We start from the raw sequence: 17,560 nt of genomic DNA, 5'->3' as shown, positions 1-17,560 counted from the left end.
CGCATAAATATATAATTACATAATATAATCATATAACATAAAATAATCAATTTACCAATACATGATTTTTATTTTTTATGTAAGACAACGTATAATACGACAAAATGATTTATAATTTCTTTTAACATAAGGAATTAATACATATTAAGGAATATGTCAATTAATGCATACAATTTTTCTAGATAATATTTAATCTTAATATTCTGAAAAATTCTTACTGAAACAGTAAATTAATAAATAATGCAAGGTTTGCGCATGTCTGTAATATTTTGTATGGCAGTTTGCGCATTTGGGGTTCACACAAGCATTTGGAAGGAATAATAATCGATCGACCGACGTGCGCGATCTCCATTTCTCACACCAAGTTTACTGAGGTTCTTTGTGTATTCTGTAGTAAAGAAGGACATTTAACCATTCAAAATTATCGAAAATGGTTAAAATGGAACATGACGTAAGTAAATGCTTATAAATTAATTTTTGTCTTGGAAAAAATAGTTTATCATTTGTAAAAGTGATATGTATAAAGATAAGAATTTGTACCTAGACTTAATTAGTTTTTCATTTTGCCGTCCTTATACATACGTATAATGTATAATGTGTGATACTGTTACTTATTATTAAGTTTTTCTAAAATCTTTATTGTTTGTTTTATATGTATAATTTATTATATTCTTTGTAGACTTTGTGACTTGTTGAAGGTCTTTTATGATTTCTTACAATAAATTAACTACCAGAGTAATTTTAATATAAAAATTAATTAAATATTGCAAATAGTATTATGAAAATGTTAGAATATTTATTACTTTGTTGTTTTGATATAAAGAATACACAAAGAGGTATTTCTGTCGTTCTTTTGTAGCATGGCGTTCACTGACGACGCTACGCCATTTAAGATGTACTGAACTCAGTCTTACGAAATATATCCTAGTATATTATTTTTCAATAAAATTGTTCCAACGTTTAAAATTTATTAATAAGGCATCTATTATTGGTTTCTTGCATTACTGTAAATTATTTATTTTATAATTTGTACATTATTTGTAATATATTATTAAGTTATTTATTACATTTATATAACATAAATTAATAGAATCCGTTAAAAGCGATGATAGTAACATATACAATATTTTACAAGAAAAGGATTGTAGTTTGTAATACAAAAGATTAGAATGTTAGTAAAGCTTAATCTTTTAATAATTGATATTTAGTAAGTCATATATACATATGTAATAATTAAATATTACATGAATGTTGACATCTATCTTTTTATTGCAGTATTTTTAGGAAACTTGGAGTAATTTTGGAACTAATATGTTAATAAAGACAATAATAATTATAATACTTATAACATTTTATTTTTTTAGTTCTAATGATACTTTTTATTTCAGGATGGAAAAAATGAACCTGAACATGTTAGGAAATTATTTATTGGTGGATTGGATTATAGAACTACAGATGATTCTTTAAAGAAACACTTTGAAAAATGGGGAGAGATTGTAGACGTAGTTGTAATGAAAGATCCAAAAACAAAACGATCTAGAGGATTTGGATTTATTACTTATTCTCGTGCACATATGGTAGATGATGCTCAAAATGCAAGGTTGTATTTCATAAAATTACAGCAATTTAATATAATCCATATATTTATGTTTTAAGTATTAAAACTAGTAATATGTTAATACTTAATTGCTTGGAGTAACAAAAGTGAAATGCATAATAATATATACATTTATATTTTTCTTTTTTGTTATTTCAAATTACAGACCACATAAAGTCGATGGACGTGTAGTTGAGCCTAAAAGAGCTGTTCCTAGACAAGAAATTGGTAGACCTGAAGCTGGAGCAACAGTAAAGAAATTATTTGTTGGTGGTTTAAAAGATGACCATGAAGAAGAAGATCTTAGACAATATTTCCAAAGTTATGGTAGCATAAATTCAATTAGCATTGTAACAGATAAGGAAACTGGCAAAAAACGTGGTTTTGGTTTTGTTGAATTTGATGATTATGATCCTGTAGACAAAATTTGTTTACAACGCAATCATCAAATACGTGGCAAGCATGTAGACGTTAAAAAGGTAAAAATTATATTAATATGTTATCTATTTAGACTTAAAGAAGCATTGTAAATTCTCAGACTTTATTATACATTTATGATAATAGGCTCTAAGTAAGGCAGAGATGGCTTCTGCATCAGGAGGTGGTGGTGGTGGTGGCGGAGGTGGTAGCAGAGGAGGACAGAATGTAGGAAGAGGACCTCGCGGTGGCAATCAGGGTGGCGGTAATTGGGGAGGTCGAGGAAGTGGAGGTGGTGGAGATTGGAATAATGGTGGTAATCAAGGCGGTTATAGTGGAGGTAATCAAGGAGGTTGGGGTGGTAACGGACCTTGGGAGAATCAGAATCAAGGTAAAGGTTCGCAGAAAGATATACTTTTCCCATTCTACTAAGTATTACATTAATATATTGTTTAATAATATATTATAGTACATTAAGTTTGTACAAAATACTAATAAACGTTATTTTTAAGGAGGCGGCTGGGGAGGTCAAGGAGGCCAAGGTGGATATAATAGTGGCGGAAATTGGAGCAATGATAACTTTGGCGGAGGTTACCAACAAGGCTATGGCGGTGGTCCAGTACGGAATAATTTCAACTCTGGCGGAAGACCTGCACCCTATGGTATTAATATGGGTCCTAGTGGCCGACAGTCTGGAGACTCGAGATGGCTACCACCCTTCGGTGGACAAGGTTGCTTCTGCCCTTCTCAAAAGCCAACGCGTCTGTTACGTGCCTTGAGCAACTACTCGTAGATTTGCATTTATTAGTTGTGATAACATATTTTAATTATATTATGGTATATGTGATATACTATTGTTGATAACCGTAACAAGTTGCACAAGGAGCGTTCAGCTTATAATTAGTACAATTTTATAATATTTTATTAATAATTAAGTATTCACAGACGAAGTGTAATATATCGATTCCAGTTAAACTTCGTAAGTAGAGAATTAAAAAATATTTTACAAATATTCGATTATCCGCGCAATTAGTACAGAAATTTATTATCTAGCAGGTTACTTCAACAACATTAAAATTTAAACTTTTATATAAAATAAAATATTATATATCTCATATCATTTGAAAGTAGGATTATAGAATGAGTTTACATAGAATTTTTTCATTTTCTTGATATTATTGAATTTATAGACAGTAATGAGTACTTGGTGCAACCATAATTGTGTATTTCTTAAGATTTGTCATTACTATTACCATTACTATTACTAGAGTTATCTTGCCTCAAACGGTAATATAACCGCACCGTATATCAGTACATGGAATGTGTTAATTGTTAAGTATTTTATGAATTATTGAAAGCTTACATTAATAGATGAATATTTATTACATATTTTTTGTTTTCTACCTACATACAGAGTATTATTGAAGTTGATATGCAACACTTGTGTGATTCTCTTGTAAAATTCACATATCATTGCGATATTAATAGATATTCAATAATTAATTACATAGCGTGGTAAGATTAATCCTAATTACAGTTAATGTTAATAATAACATTCAACAAGTGAATTTAATGTTATTTGGAAAATACCACAATCAAAGAAATTGAATAAGTATATTTTTGATATAAGTTAGATTAAGACATAAGGCGCGATGTTGCAGTGAGAAGGAGCGCCTTTGTCCATTTCCTTTATTCTGTTCGAATTGAGTTTGCTCATAATATGCTAAATTATTATTTTATAAAGGTATCTTATCGTAGAAATAATTGTTTTTATAAATATCAAATATTACATTATCATTTCTATGTAGTTTCTTTTTTTTATTTAAATAAGTATAAATATTAGATTGTAAAATGCTTATTACATTTAATATCGTTTAATCACATTCTGTATGTACAATAATAATTTAATCTAATTTTGTTAAAAACGCTTCATCTCTCACTATTGTTAGGATAGTAAGATTTGTATAATTATTATATTGTTATCAAATAAGTGGTATCTTATAGAATCTTATGTAATTTTAAACAGTTTTACTAACCTTTTAAAATTTATTTTTCAGGTCCCATGGGTGGTGGAAATTCTGGAGGTGGTGGTGGTGGATACGGTAATCAAGGAGGCTATGGCGGTAGTTCTCTTGGTGGTGGAAACATGGGAGGAGGAGGTGGTGGTGGTGGAAGAAGATACTAAAATACACGTTATCCATGGTTACCTCCCTCACGTGGTAAGCAAAATTTTACTATAATTATATCTCTTTTCTCTAGGATATATTAAAATAACTATGTTTAACTTATATTTAAATAACATTACCATTTTGAAATCAGAAATATTAAATAAACATAATTTGAAGTAATATGATAGATATATTACATGAGACTTATTTTTATAAATAAGTATTTTTCGGGATTTAATTTACTTTTTTAATAGATGCATTGAGTAATTTTAAATAGAGCTTCATTGAACTGTAAAAACAATTATTATGTTTTATATAATTATATAAATACATCAAATACAATCAGAAATCGTTACTTACAAAATAGAGTGATTAGTTATAATTAAATGAGAGAATAAATGGGTATTAAAGAGTATTTTTATCAGTAGTTCTCTGATGCAATGGCTTTTATTTTATTACAAAGTACACACGAGCACGTGCGTGCTCGCAAATACAAGAAACTTTAACATTTTTGTATATGTTTGGTGCGGTTATAAAAATAGAATTATATTTTTTATTGAAATGCACTTGGGTTTTTAATATACAAATTTTGAAGTACAAGTATTTGTACTTGTTGCAATATTATGAAATAAGTAGAAAATTCTTTTATTTTGTAGAAATTAAAAACAAAGATAGTTTCTATATGCATATTATATATAGAATATTTCTATATATATTAGTGAAGTATTTTCTGGTTAACAGAACAGGCAACAGTAGTAGAACAGAATTGTTAGCCCAATTTGATTTATTTAAATGTTATTCCATAAAAATATACATATATTTTGTTTTAACATTTTGTTGTTTGTTAGCTTATTTATAAATATTAAATTATATAGTTCTAATTCCAAAAATATAGGGATCATGTGAATGTAAATTATATAGGCAGTTATATGGATTTATTTTTAATTGACATTTATTACATATAAGAAATTGTGCACTGCAAAAATTACATTAGGAAAATTTTAAAAAATGTATGATGAGATACATAGTATCAGATAAATATTTTTGGGCAAACTGTTATTATATAAATATATATATTATAGTTTGTACGAAATAAATTATTGAAGAATGCATGCGCTATATGAGGTAATAATGTTTAACTAAGATATGAAATTTTGTTTTCATATACATTTCAATTAATGCAATATACTTTCTAAACTTACATGCATTGACAAAAGTATTCATTTAATGCTTTAAAGTTATTGTAAGAAAATTAAGAAATATTATTTATTTAGAATTAGTGCACAATGATTTTTTGGTTTAGGTTTCACTTATTTTACTTTAATAGGTAAAATAGAATGTATGAGATATCAAGAAATACTATTGAGAAATATTTGAGAAACATATTTTAAATATATTTAGTTATACATAATTTATTATGTGGAAATAATATCTTCAGTAGCATTGATTTACTATATAATTACGTCAGTTTGTTATTTATTTAACAATTTTAAATAATTTGTTAGATCAATTTTATTTAGAGAAATATACTATGCATTGACAAATGATAACAAATTAGCACTTCATTAATTAGTACATGTTTATATTGGTATACTTATATCTTTTCTGCAAAAGTGGTTGTAATTATGTGTTTGAATACGATTTTCTTATGTTAAATGATTCTAATTATTAGTTATGATTGTATTTACTGTTAATAGAAATTTCATATTTTATCTGTATTGATAAAATTTCTATTGAAATGATGTGTTGCTAAATACTGTATGTTAGTCATATAACAAGAAATGTTGTAAGGAAATATTCTTAAAATGATAGTAAATAATAGTAAATAATTATATGACATTTGATTTTTAGCTCAAAATTTATAGATTCTTACAGTTTGAGTATTTTCAATCATCTGAACTAATAGATTTATGACTTTTGAACCTCAGGTGAACCTACTACTTGTCTTCTAGTCGCCAGTACTTCTGTACTGTTTAGTATTGGAGCAGGCAGGGCTATAAGGCTAGAGACAAGACCAGGCAGGACAATCAGGATACAGGACAGAGAAGCGTCATCTTAATAGATCACAGTGAGGGAGGCTTTTACTTGTATTTCTTTTGGTATCTAGCACCTATTGCATATATCTTACATATTCAACTATTTATGTGAAAACATTGCATCACAATTTTCTAGATTGTGCCTGAACTCATTATGTGGCACATATAATATCCAAAAAGAAAGAAACAATTATTAACGTGTAATTATGTTCATTATTAGAGAAGATATGGATTAATTTGACTATTCAGTTACTATGGCTAGGGATACATCCGTGCCATCCAAATAATAAATTTGTAACATTTTGTTATATTTACTGTAACACTCTGAAAAATGATCATAGATCTAGGATTTTATATTAGACATTGGAGAGCACGATTGTTTCTCTAATTTAATGGAATATATCAATATAGCAGTGCATGTAAGAATCTAGGTTTGGTATCGTGATGACTTATTTCATTATACGCAAGGTGGTTCTTATATAGATTAAACATCTCAGGACAAAAGGAAAGATGCATGAAAGAAAATGTTAATATGAAATGAAATTAATGAATTTGAAAAAGAACTGGGTATATTACGAATATCAGTCAGCATTTTCGTAGGTTACCTAGACTAATTAATTATTTAAGTTGTAATGTTTTAAGAGCTAGTTAATAAAAATGACCAGAACCTTCTACGTTACTTTTTAATTTATGAAATATAATGTCCATAGTATAGGATAAGTCAAAAGTACAAGATATGTATCACTGAAAGGAATAGGGGAAAACATAGCTAGATAAGGGTACATTTCGTTATTATGTACAAATATTAATGAGAACTTTCAAACATTATGTATAGAAAGCATTCTTGTATTTTCTGTCAACTGTGTAGTCAGTGGAAGCACAACTAAGGGCTTTATATTTATATGTATTCACAGTATTAAACAATTTGTACATATAAACAATCTGTGACTAATTTTGTGTAATTTTCATAATGTATAACAAACATGGATTTATGGATGAAGGGATACGTTCGATCTTATATTTTATATACGGTCTTCTATTATAAATTGTAATTGTATGCTAAAAATATGAGCAATTTTATGAAGAAAAAATTCTCATAAATATTCTTATGTGCTAATAAAGCATTAAAAGTTGCGAAAAATGTACGAAATATTTTTCATGAAAGTTTAAATTGTTTTATAATTAGTTACCGTGATATGTATGCTCATTAAGGTTGTGTTTCTAGATTATATTCCAAATATAGCAATAAATTGAAGTGTATATTTTTAATAGATATGATTTAATTTGAAACTCTATCTCGTATCCCTTTTAATTAAATCCAATTTCGGAAGATACATCATTTAATCAGTGTGGTGCAAAATAGTAATAAATGTACAGTTGGATTATTATTTCATGTTTTAATTTTATTTATTCAAACTAATAGTTGAAAGTAAAGAAATATGAAGAATGGATATCTTTTTTATTTTATTATTATAGGGAATCAAAAATGATAGTGAGGAGCTATAAGCTTTCTTGAATGATTCATTGAATTCCATAAAACAATACGGGCTGTATTGTAATCATCATCATAAATGCAACATACATTTTATATTTTGCAGTATTAAGAATATAATATAAAATAATAATAATAACAGAATATACAACAGAATATAATATATATTATAACCAAGTAGTATAAATTTTTGAATTAGTTTTATATTTTCATTTGCAATTTTCGATTGTATTTAAAAATAATAGTTAAAAGATATTAAAAATAAAAAGGACAGATATGTTGATTATTGGATGAATCTACAGAAATAAATAAAATTTCGAATTCTCTTTCAGTAGTATATTATATCTCATACACAGTATTTATTCAGATATTGCACGGCACTGATTATAGGTAAATTTTTATATATTGCCAAGATAAATGAATTTTGATTTTGTTTATTTAACTAGTTTTGAGTTAATATATACATTCGTTTGGTTTAATCTGCAGTTATCTTTTTCCAGACATTAAGTTTGTCATTGTTAGGTTTAGTAACATGGTGTTTTCTTTTTTTACTATTGTTATATAATAGATTTGTGTCGTTAAACGTGATTATTAGGTAGTAATGGAATAAGCAATTAAGTAGGTACGTAATACTTTTTGGGTATATTAAGCTTTCAGTACCTGAAAATATTCTTAGTTAGATCTATTATCTAGCAAGTATCTAGTATCGAATGTTAGAAGAGTGAAAATGAAAGAAGAGACTAAAAACGGGCAGGTAGCAGAGCAAAGGGATTCTGAACTACACAGCAAGGCTAGGCTTTGCTAGGCTTCTTGCTAGCTTCTGTTGTACAACTACAGGTAGGAATATTAGATTCATTTGTTTAGACAATAGGGGTTTTAAATGACAGATTGTGCATGATATTAATGTTTTTTAATATTTCTATTAGATTATGCTATTGATTTAATGATTATTTCTTTTTACAAAAACAAAGGAGTAAATAGTTAAATAAAAGTTATTATTCATATATTGTTATCAAGTTTTGTTTTATCATAAAGTATATATCATATACATATGTATGTATTATGCTTTATCTATGTATATAACATATACATATAAAATGAAGCATATGTATCAGTAAAATTATGAATTTCTTTTTCAATATACTAAAACTCTATGGTGGGAAGAAAATGGAAAAAATTTATATATGTGAAAATGAACATTATAAGTATTACAATAGATTACAATTAAGCATAACTAATTAAAATATAATGATTATATTTTTTCAAATGAAAAATTAGATTAGAATATGTTATTTTATTTTTATTTATTAAAGGGCTAAACACGTCTAAAAAGCAAAGAAGTAATTATCTTGAAGATTGTTTCTATAAATTTATTGTTACACAGAAAAATAAATTTAGGTTTGACAGTTACATAGATTGTGTTGCAAAATATTGGGAAATGAAGTTAAGATTGTTGCATCATTGGTGAATAAGACATATATTAAGCAATTCTGTTATAAAATTAGAGAATTTATTGCTGAATGATTATTAAAATATTTTTAATATCATTTTCGGACACACTATTTCAAAAAGAACTCATTTGAACGAATCGTATAATCATCACTATCACTTACAGATCAAATTTAAAAAAATCGTAAGAATATTTTGAAAACATTAACTTTTGGACCTTATCTGGATGTACATAGCCCTTTAAGTTATTTACTATATATGTTAAATAAAACATAAGTAAAAAGACAAATTTTTATTTACGAAATTAATCTTTCTTGATATTTGAAAATTTTACTTATTATTTATGACAATGAAACAGTATTAATATAAAATATCAGAGATAAAAGAATTATAATATTCTATTATATCAATACGCGCTAAGAATGTATAAATGTTTAAATAGTAAAGATCTATTTTGGCTTAAATATGAATTATAAGCAAGAGATAGAAATTATTTTTGTTTTACTTCTTGTATATTAACTGCTATCTTTCGTTTTCATTAATTTCTGGTTTACCATTTGGGCTGGTACTCTCAGAGCGCTCCGTGTCACAGCTACCATTGTCACTCGTCATAGGAGGTAAGTTGAAATCGACTGCTTTTTTAATTTTACAATTATACTATTATAATATTTAACACTCTCAAAATTACCATAATCATACAACGTACATTATATTAAGGGTTCAAAAGATAAAGGAAACAAATATAAATTTTTTATATATAAATTAATAGTTACCTAATATATTTAAAAAACATGTGTGATTTAAAAAATCACATAACAAATTTATGCTGTTCTGTGCAGTATAATTGAGTTATATGCAGTATGTGGATATATCATAGTCTTGGTGCCTAAATTTGAATAAATTTGAAATTAATTTTATCATTCCTGAATGTGACAGGCTTATCCCTTGAGAAGTTCATGTAATATAATATAACTAGTCTTTTAGAAAGGAAATAAATCATGGACCAATAAGGAGTAAGTTTTATGAAACTATATGCTTTTATAAAAAAATAAGTGTTCAATTTAAAAAATTAGCAAATGTTACAAATTAGAACAAGTAAGTCATAGCTTTTTAAAATATATTTTTTTGTTATTTATATCTTAAAGATTATTTATTGCAGAGAGTAAACTAAATGTACAAGAATATTACAGAATGTTAAGGCATTGGTATTTAAATGGATAATAAAATTCAATATAAAAGAGAAAAATATGCAAAAGATAAAATCTTTATTATAAAATCTTATTCTTTATATTTTTTTATCATAATTTTGAAACAAAAAATAAATAGTTAAGTATTACAAGTTAGTTGTTTTCTTATGAAACATCTATTTTACACAAACTAATGTTTTGCACAAGTAAAATAATATAAAATAATCAATTTTCAACTTTTAGAGTGGAATAAAATAACAAGGGATGAAAGAAAATTAACTAGATCCTAAAGATGAGTAATAAACTTTTATAGGTTTGATTACTTGTTGGTTCATTAAGCATGTTTATTAATATTGTAAGAAAGATATTAAATAACGTAATTATTAAATTATTATGTATTATAAAGAACTAATTATTTACATTAATTTTCAGCAATGTAATTTGGGAAAATTTTCTAATGTAATAAATCTTTTTTCAGTATGTGGTTGTTCTTCTTCATGCATACCCTTCTACCTTTCTGTCATGTTTCTCTTGGAATAAGTTATATCTTTCTGCGTTTGATTTTGAAATAATGAGAAAATATTATAATATTTGTATTACTGTTATTTATTGTTACAAATTACAGTTACATTTTAAGTGACCATTTAATAATATGTAGCAATATGCTATATGTCGCCAGTATATGTATAAAAAGATAGTATTTAATGTGCAATTCAACGCATTTAAAGATTATTTGAATTAATATATTGTTATCTGTTAAATCGCTTGTATTATACACATTTTATTACTATTATATTAATTTATATCTGAATTGTTAAAATTCTTTAACAATACTAGGATTTTCTATTTTCGCAAATTTTTTTAGCATATTTGCTACTAATCTTTTTACAGTGGATTGCAATTGTTTTAAATTTAAAATATTAAGTTTAATATCGGATTTGCACAAAATGATGCATTAATTCTTACAATGGCTACAATTATTTAACGTAACTTATTTATAAAACAAATATAATAAGTTCTATTAAAGCTTAGTACATATTTGTTAATAGCTTGTAGTAGAAAATTTAGTTTTTCGAACTTCAAACAGAAAATAGTACATTTGATCTACTATCTGATATTTCACTTTCATTACATTGTGGTTTTGTAAAAGTTCCGGTAACAGGACTCGTCGAAGTACAGGAGTGACTGCTTGCAGATCCAAAAGTCTTTTTATAAAAACAGAATTCACAGAATCCACTTCTACCATAAATTGGCAAATTTATCATTCCACTGGAAATTGCGAAGTTTCTGCAACACGTAATGTATTCAAAATAATTATTTATCTATAGTATTATTAAACGTAACTTTAATTGCGATTATGTTTCAATATTTAATATTTAACGTGATTAGAATAAGGTGAAAATAAAAAAATTTTGTTTAATACTTTGTTTATTAGTTATCTGGTTATGGTAATATTAAAATATCAACTAAATTACTACTAGAATCCTGTAACCCTTCCTACACAGATGAATGTAAAGTAATTCATGCAACGATTTTTAGTAAACTTCAAACCTTATGTTACCCTATAAGACATAGTCCTATCTTTTATCTCGTGTCACTTTTATATATTTCGATTATACTTCAAAAGAAAAGATATAACATCTGCTTTTCTATCTAAGAAAAAATTCAACATTACAGCTGTAATATGATACACACGATATACAAAAATCACTGAAAAATAATCATTTCAGAAACTGTACCTTTGCTTGGCCAAACAGTAAGTGCATAAATTCATTTAGGAGAACTGCAATATTTTGTTATACTTTGTATATAACCTACCTTTATATCAATTAATTAAGTATTAACCTTAAATTTGAAAATATACACAACAAATATTCAAATATATAAAAACTAATAATTAGTACTCAAGGAACATATTTTGTTACTTATATAATATTATCATATTTGTGTTAGTTCTACAAGCCTCAATGTGTTATTTATATCCCTCGAAATCGTAGTAATTTATGTGGGAAAGTCCATACGATCAAATTAGAGCAAAGCAAATTAGTGATGCAGAAAATCCACTGATATTAAATATGTTCTTCATGTATATACATACATATGCATACGGCACGAGTTAACTAAATGTGTGTATCTATAATAGAATTAGACGTAATACGAAATAATACATACTAAGAGCTGTAATAGTAAAGAGCAGAGAATTATGGGGAAAGAAGATAGGGATCGATTGTACTTCAAAAGAAAACGAGATGATTTCCAATGCGATAAGTATCCCTTTACATAGGATTATACTCCGTATCGTCGGCAATACATACTCGTATATCATCTCATTGTAACGCACTAATTGTAAGAATTAAACTAAAATTAGAACGAAAAATTATCTTAAAACAACGTATACCCACCTCTGAAAAACAAAAAGCCAGCAAAAAGTTGGCACAAACAATCCATACTAAAATCAGAAAAGCATCAAAAGTTCGTTCTTTTTTTGAAATGTTTATTTAAGGCTGATTCCGAGACGTCTTCTAAAGTCCTGGGTCACATGCAACAATGAAATGTAGAAAAATGCAACACTATTAGCATAATTTATCAAAGGAGAAAACCATTTTCGATGACTATAACAGGATTCCATTAAGGATTCTTACCAGTGTTGTCAACGGAGTTTAAATACTTATGAACTGAAGCCAACGAAGAAAAAATTATGTAAGAAAAGAAGCGTCTATAGTTTGTAGTCTATAACGAATTTTCCTTTTTTGTAACGAATCATTCCTCTATAGTAGAAGCGATGCCGCGTGCCGTGCAACATGTATTTTTTAATCTTATGAATATTCATTTTTACTAAAAGCTAATGTATACTTACTTTATAAGTTTCATTAGGTGTTCAAGATTGAGCGAATTTTAGAACCATTCGAGTCTGTAAGTGCAAAGGATGTCTATGTTTCGCATCATAGTTATTATACAAAAGCTGCGAATATGTAATTAATTTTGCAGAGTTCGCGGTATCTATCAAATACATACATACAGTTACTCACAAAATTGAACGTGCAACACCAAATAATACTCATAATAGAAGATCTATGAGGCACCAAACTAATGAAGGCACATTGATTTTGATAGAAGAATCGGGTAATCGGTATCGATAACTAAACAAATATATTATAAATAAGAAAAAAAGAAAAATTTAGAAAAAATAAAATTCTGATCTACCTGTATAGTTTTTAAACATTAACACGTTATTCGTTTTTTATATTTCTAACGAACCTCTAGTTAAATATTTAACATGTAGTTCATGTAAGTAATTACCGATAATATTGATCAAGTTGCGCCTTCTCTATCCTTTTATCTTTTGCACGGCGATTTTGGAACCAAATTTTTATTTGCGTTTCTGTAAGATGTAAAGATGTAGCAAGCTCAAATCTTCGTCCTCTAGAAATATATTCTCCTCTACGATATTCAACTTCCAATCTCAATGTTTGTTCACCGCTGAAAGTGGTTCTTTGCCTTCGTGGGCGTCCCTCTTTCCTCCTTTTCCGAGCTACTGTTCAATGTAAACAAGAGATTCTTTTAAATGATATATTTTACTATACATTAAAATGTTTATTTATCGTATATTAATATTTCTTAATGTATAATGCAGCTTGTTATTCCCTATAGGAAAAATGTATTAACCTATTTATGTTAAAAGCCTACTAATTTAGAAAATATTTTAATTTCTCCTGTAATTTTAACATTTTCACAGATTATTGTATTTTCATTTTGCGTGCTTCTTTCTTTTTTGTTGTTTTTCATTTAACACGCTAGCGATTCTCGGCAGCCTCGCCGTGACAACGGCTTAAGGGGCAGGCGAGTAACACTGGGTTTGCAGAAATATAGCAAGGTATATTTCACATTGAAATGCGGCCAACTGCGTCCAGTAATCTCATCACAACATCGGTACGAGGTGGCGAAGCGGAATAAATCCATTCAAACGTGTGCGTATACCTGTATTGTGTTATATTGTACATGTTTGCTGTAATAACACTTATCAATGGAAAGCTTTAGGAAATGAATAAAATATTGAAATACATATTGCCGACAAATTATCGGTGTGTTTTAAGGATTTCAAGGAACGTGTAAAAACTGAAACAGATGATGCTTCCCGTTAATCTTGATTAAATTTATAATTATAATAACTTCTGGCATTCGATGTATACAATGTACTTTTATATGAATGCTAGTCAATAAGAGGCTGTGACTAGCTATGTAAATTTATTTAAAGTTTGGGAGAGTCGAATTGAATTCTTAAATTTGATTTCTTTCTCACTTTCGTGGAGAACAAATAAATGAATACAAATGGCGATAAAAATAATTATAGAAGATGTATAAATAGAATTCGAAAGCAAAATTTCTTTAATTCTAGTATATCGATTAAACGATAACATTATACCATGTATAATGTAGATATATTATCTGTAAGATTTCGTAGCATATTCTAGTTATATTTTAAATGTTTCACTACAGTAATCTATGCAATTATTGGGAAATAGAATACAAGTAACGAATAAATAAATAATAAATGGAGAAATAAATGAAGTGTAATAGAGAGAATGTTTATACAAAGATATAAAGAGGAGGGATAACAAAAGAATTAATATACATTTTATGCTATTGTAATTAGTAAGTTTCATTTTAATTTGTGCAATTCCTAGGCCATCAGGCTGAAATAAATACAATACAAATACTTACAATAATCTGCAATGTGGTAACTTCAAAATATTTGTAAAAATGTAGTTGTAAATATTGAAATTCTATCGGATAGCATACCATAAGAGAATAATTCTTAAGCAATCATTCGATAGACAAATTGCGTAATACGCTATATATGAAAAAATCGATAATTTCATTAAATAATTATATATAGCGAAAAGAAAATAGAATGACAGTAGAATGATATATTCAATTTTAACTCTTTTTAATAAATCAATCTATTGATCAGATTTATTTCTGCGATACAACGTATTAGAATACTGTTTATGTTAATTTCAATTATTAATCAAAAATTGTAATTCAACACTCCTTCGATTATTGTTTAAAATACATTTGATGTTGCACTACTTACGTCAATAACGTTTAATATTAACGAGAGGAGTAAAATAATACTTACAGAAAGCTGAGAATCCTTGCAGATGGTGTTCCGAAGTTGGGAAATATGGTAAATTATGAAAATGCGGCGGAAGCGCAGACGGATATGCAACTTGTGATAAAAATACAGGATTATTAGTAGGTCCGGATTGATGAAGTTCGTGAAACAATGGTACTCTTAAATTAAAGAAATTCGAGTTTTTCTCCTTGTCATTCGTTAACGCGTTCGTTTCATTGCTATTCTGTTTCCCGCCTCGTTCCGTGGATCTTTCTTTTATACCCATTACCTACGCAGAGGATTATCGTATTAAATCCTAAATTGTCCTAATCCTTTATCTTATACCTGATAAAATATTATTTGTTAATAAATTTAACGTTTCTGTCTTTGCATAGTTGCATATCTATCAATATTTCGTTTAAAGACGTATTGAACGCAGCTTTTATCTCGAACTTTTACATGACAAAACAATTGTCAAATATACTTAGATCATTAGTCTATTTACTAAAATTATCGTGAATCTTATTGGGAACGGCCAACACTAAGATAATACTCTAAAAATTAATCTATTAACTGTCAAGATTTCTCGGAATTTTAATATTATTTTATAGATTTTAATCGTTCTTCAATGAGAATTAAAATATGTTTCAAAAATATCAAAAATATATACTTTCTTTTTTGATCTAAGTATAATCTTCATTTGGAAATCATGATCGATGCTATGAAATTTATACTTCAAGATCCTGACGCGACTTAACATCTTAAAAGGATTATACTTTTAAAATATTCAAATGAAAATTACGCAAGTAGTTAATGAGCTAATATTGGAGAAAAGAGTTTAAGCGAAGAGAAGGAAGTAATTATAGATCGGACGCTTCCTTTAAACGAGAACCAGAAAAAGTATTGAAAACAATAACGAACAAAAGAGGTTTCTACACGTAAGAAAAGTTATTTCTTACTTGTATAACTTCATCGTTCGAAGAATTGCACGAATTGTCCGCATCTAACGTGTTTCTGTTGTACAGAAGTATATTCGAAGTAAAGTCGAAGCTTGATTTCGGTTTAGGTGTTTCTTCGTGATCATTATCGGTATCATCGACCTTTTTCGCTTCGAGGTGTCCATAAATTCGCGCGAAGAATTGTCTTGGAGATGATGGTCCTTCTGCCTTCGTCGACATTTAGTCAAATTCTATCGACGCGTTCAAGTTTCAAAATAAAAGTACAAAAACTACAAACGGCTCGTCTTAAGCGCGATATACATCGTCGTCTTTATTTCCTGCGTCATTCTCAAATCTTTGATTTTATTCTTGTATGCCACTAACTCGATCGACGTTGAATTTGCCATTGCACGAAACTCATTCAATTCGTCGTAGATAGATCAAAATGAGAATGAAAATTTGCAAAGAATAAAAATTTGCATCCTCTTTGACGTCACTTTAAATCTTCCGATCCTAGGCGTAGCGAATAAGTTTGTAAAATTCACGTACGTGCACATCTATTTTTCACGATGTTCAGAGGACCAAAATTACGTACAAGAAATATGCAAAATAAATATGTAACAACGTGTTAAAACTTAAAGAAAGTGCACGTTTGCGCGCACGCGCTAATGCATATACATTCATGCACGTATACGAATAGCGTTCACATAACGAGTAAAATTGTTGGAACACTCTTGATAGGACACTTGTACGTAAAATACCTCGAGAAAGAGCACCGAATGATTCGGTGCGAGGTTGCACACGTATCTGAGTCGAAGTTTGCTTGCAACGTCCATTCTCTCGCTTCATGGTTAGTATGAAAATAGAGAGAAGGGATGTTCGGTGCTCGTACTCCCTACCCCATGGATGTTCCCCACTATGCGTGTTGTACCACCCCCATCCCTTCGGTTCCAGATAATTTCTCTGTTGTAACGCCCCTTTGCGAAAAAGCACCTGCAGACGTTTGTGGCTAGTGGAAGAGAAACCGACTTTATTACATATTTCTAATTGCACCGTGAAACTCGAATATGTTGATAATAAACGTGTAACCGAGCGATAAATAGTTTTAGATTAAGATCAGTAACGTAAGCTTCGTTTCATATTGACGAATCTATTTGTCA

The 17,560-nt window shown here is 27.9% G+C and overlaps 2 protein-coding genes across 6 annotated transcripts; one reads left to right on the top strand and one right to left on the bottom strand.

Annotated features, from left to right (window-relative positions):
- Positions 1-276: 276 nt before the first annotated feature.
- On the top strand, positions 277-10,826 carry LOC132905893 (heterogeneous nuclear ribonucleoprotein A1, A2/B1 homolog). Of its 5 annotated transcripts, XR_009657880.1 has the most exons (8): positions 278-451; positions 1,389-1,600; positions 1,764-2,076; positions 2,162-2,411; positions 2,527-2,745; positions 4,072-4,233; positions 9,735-10,254; positions 10,319-10,826. XR_009657880.1 is itself a non-coding variant. In XM_060957627.1 (7 exons), exons 1-6 carry the CDS (start codon positions 431-433, stop codon positions 4,197-4,199), a joined length of 1,071 nt encoding a protein of 356 aa, XP_060813610.1. In that variant the 5' UTR covers positions 277-430; the 3' UTR covers positions 4,200-4,233; positions 6,111-6,892. The 5 variants fall into 5 exon arrangements, 4 of the variants coding, with proteins under 4 accessions (XP_060813610.1, XP_060813608.1, XP_060813609.1 ...); XM_060957627.1 differs by lacking the exons at positions 9,735-10,254; positions 10,319-10,826 and adding an exon at positions 6,111-6,892 and having other exon boundaries at positions 277-451; positions 2,527-2,652; positions 4,051-4,233; XM_060957625.1 differs by having other exon boundaries at positions 9,735-10,826.
- Positions 10,827-10,910: 84 nt separating this feature from the next.
- LOC132905898 (homeobox protein rough) lies at positions 10,911-17,198 on the bottom strand. Its single transcript, XM_060957632.1, has 4 exons — positions 16,422-17,198; positions 15,487-15,751; positions 13,647-13,881; positions 10,911-11,633 (listed from the first exon to the last, which is right to left on the bottom strand). The coding sequence occupies exons 1-4, from the start codon at positions 16,638-16,640 to the stop codon at positions 11,426-11,428; spliced, it is 927 nt and encodes a 308-aa protein (XP_060813615.1). The 5' UTR covers positions 16,641-17,198; the 3' UTR covers positions 10,911-11,425.
- Between the last annotated feature and the right edge of the window lie 362 nt (positions 17,199-17,560).

This window comes from Bombus pascuorum, chromosome 4 (genome assembly GCF_905332965.1).
Source record: "Bombus pascuorum chromosome 4, iyBomPasc1.1, whole genome shotgun sequence".
Classification (NCBI taxonomy): domain Eukaryota; kingdom Metazoa; phylum Arthropoda; class Insecta; order Hymenoptera; family Apidae; genus Bombus; species Bombus pascuorum.
The sequence above is the reverse complement of the archived record's forward strand: the minus strand, read 5'-3'. Positions and strand labels throughout refer to the sequence as shown.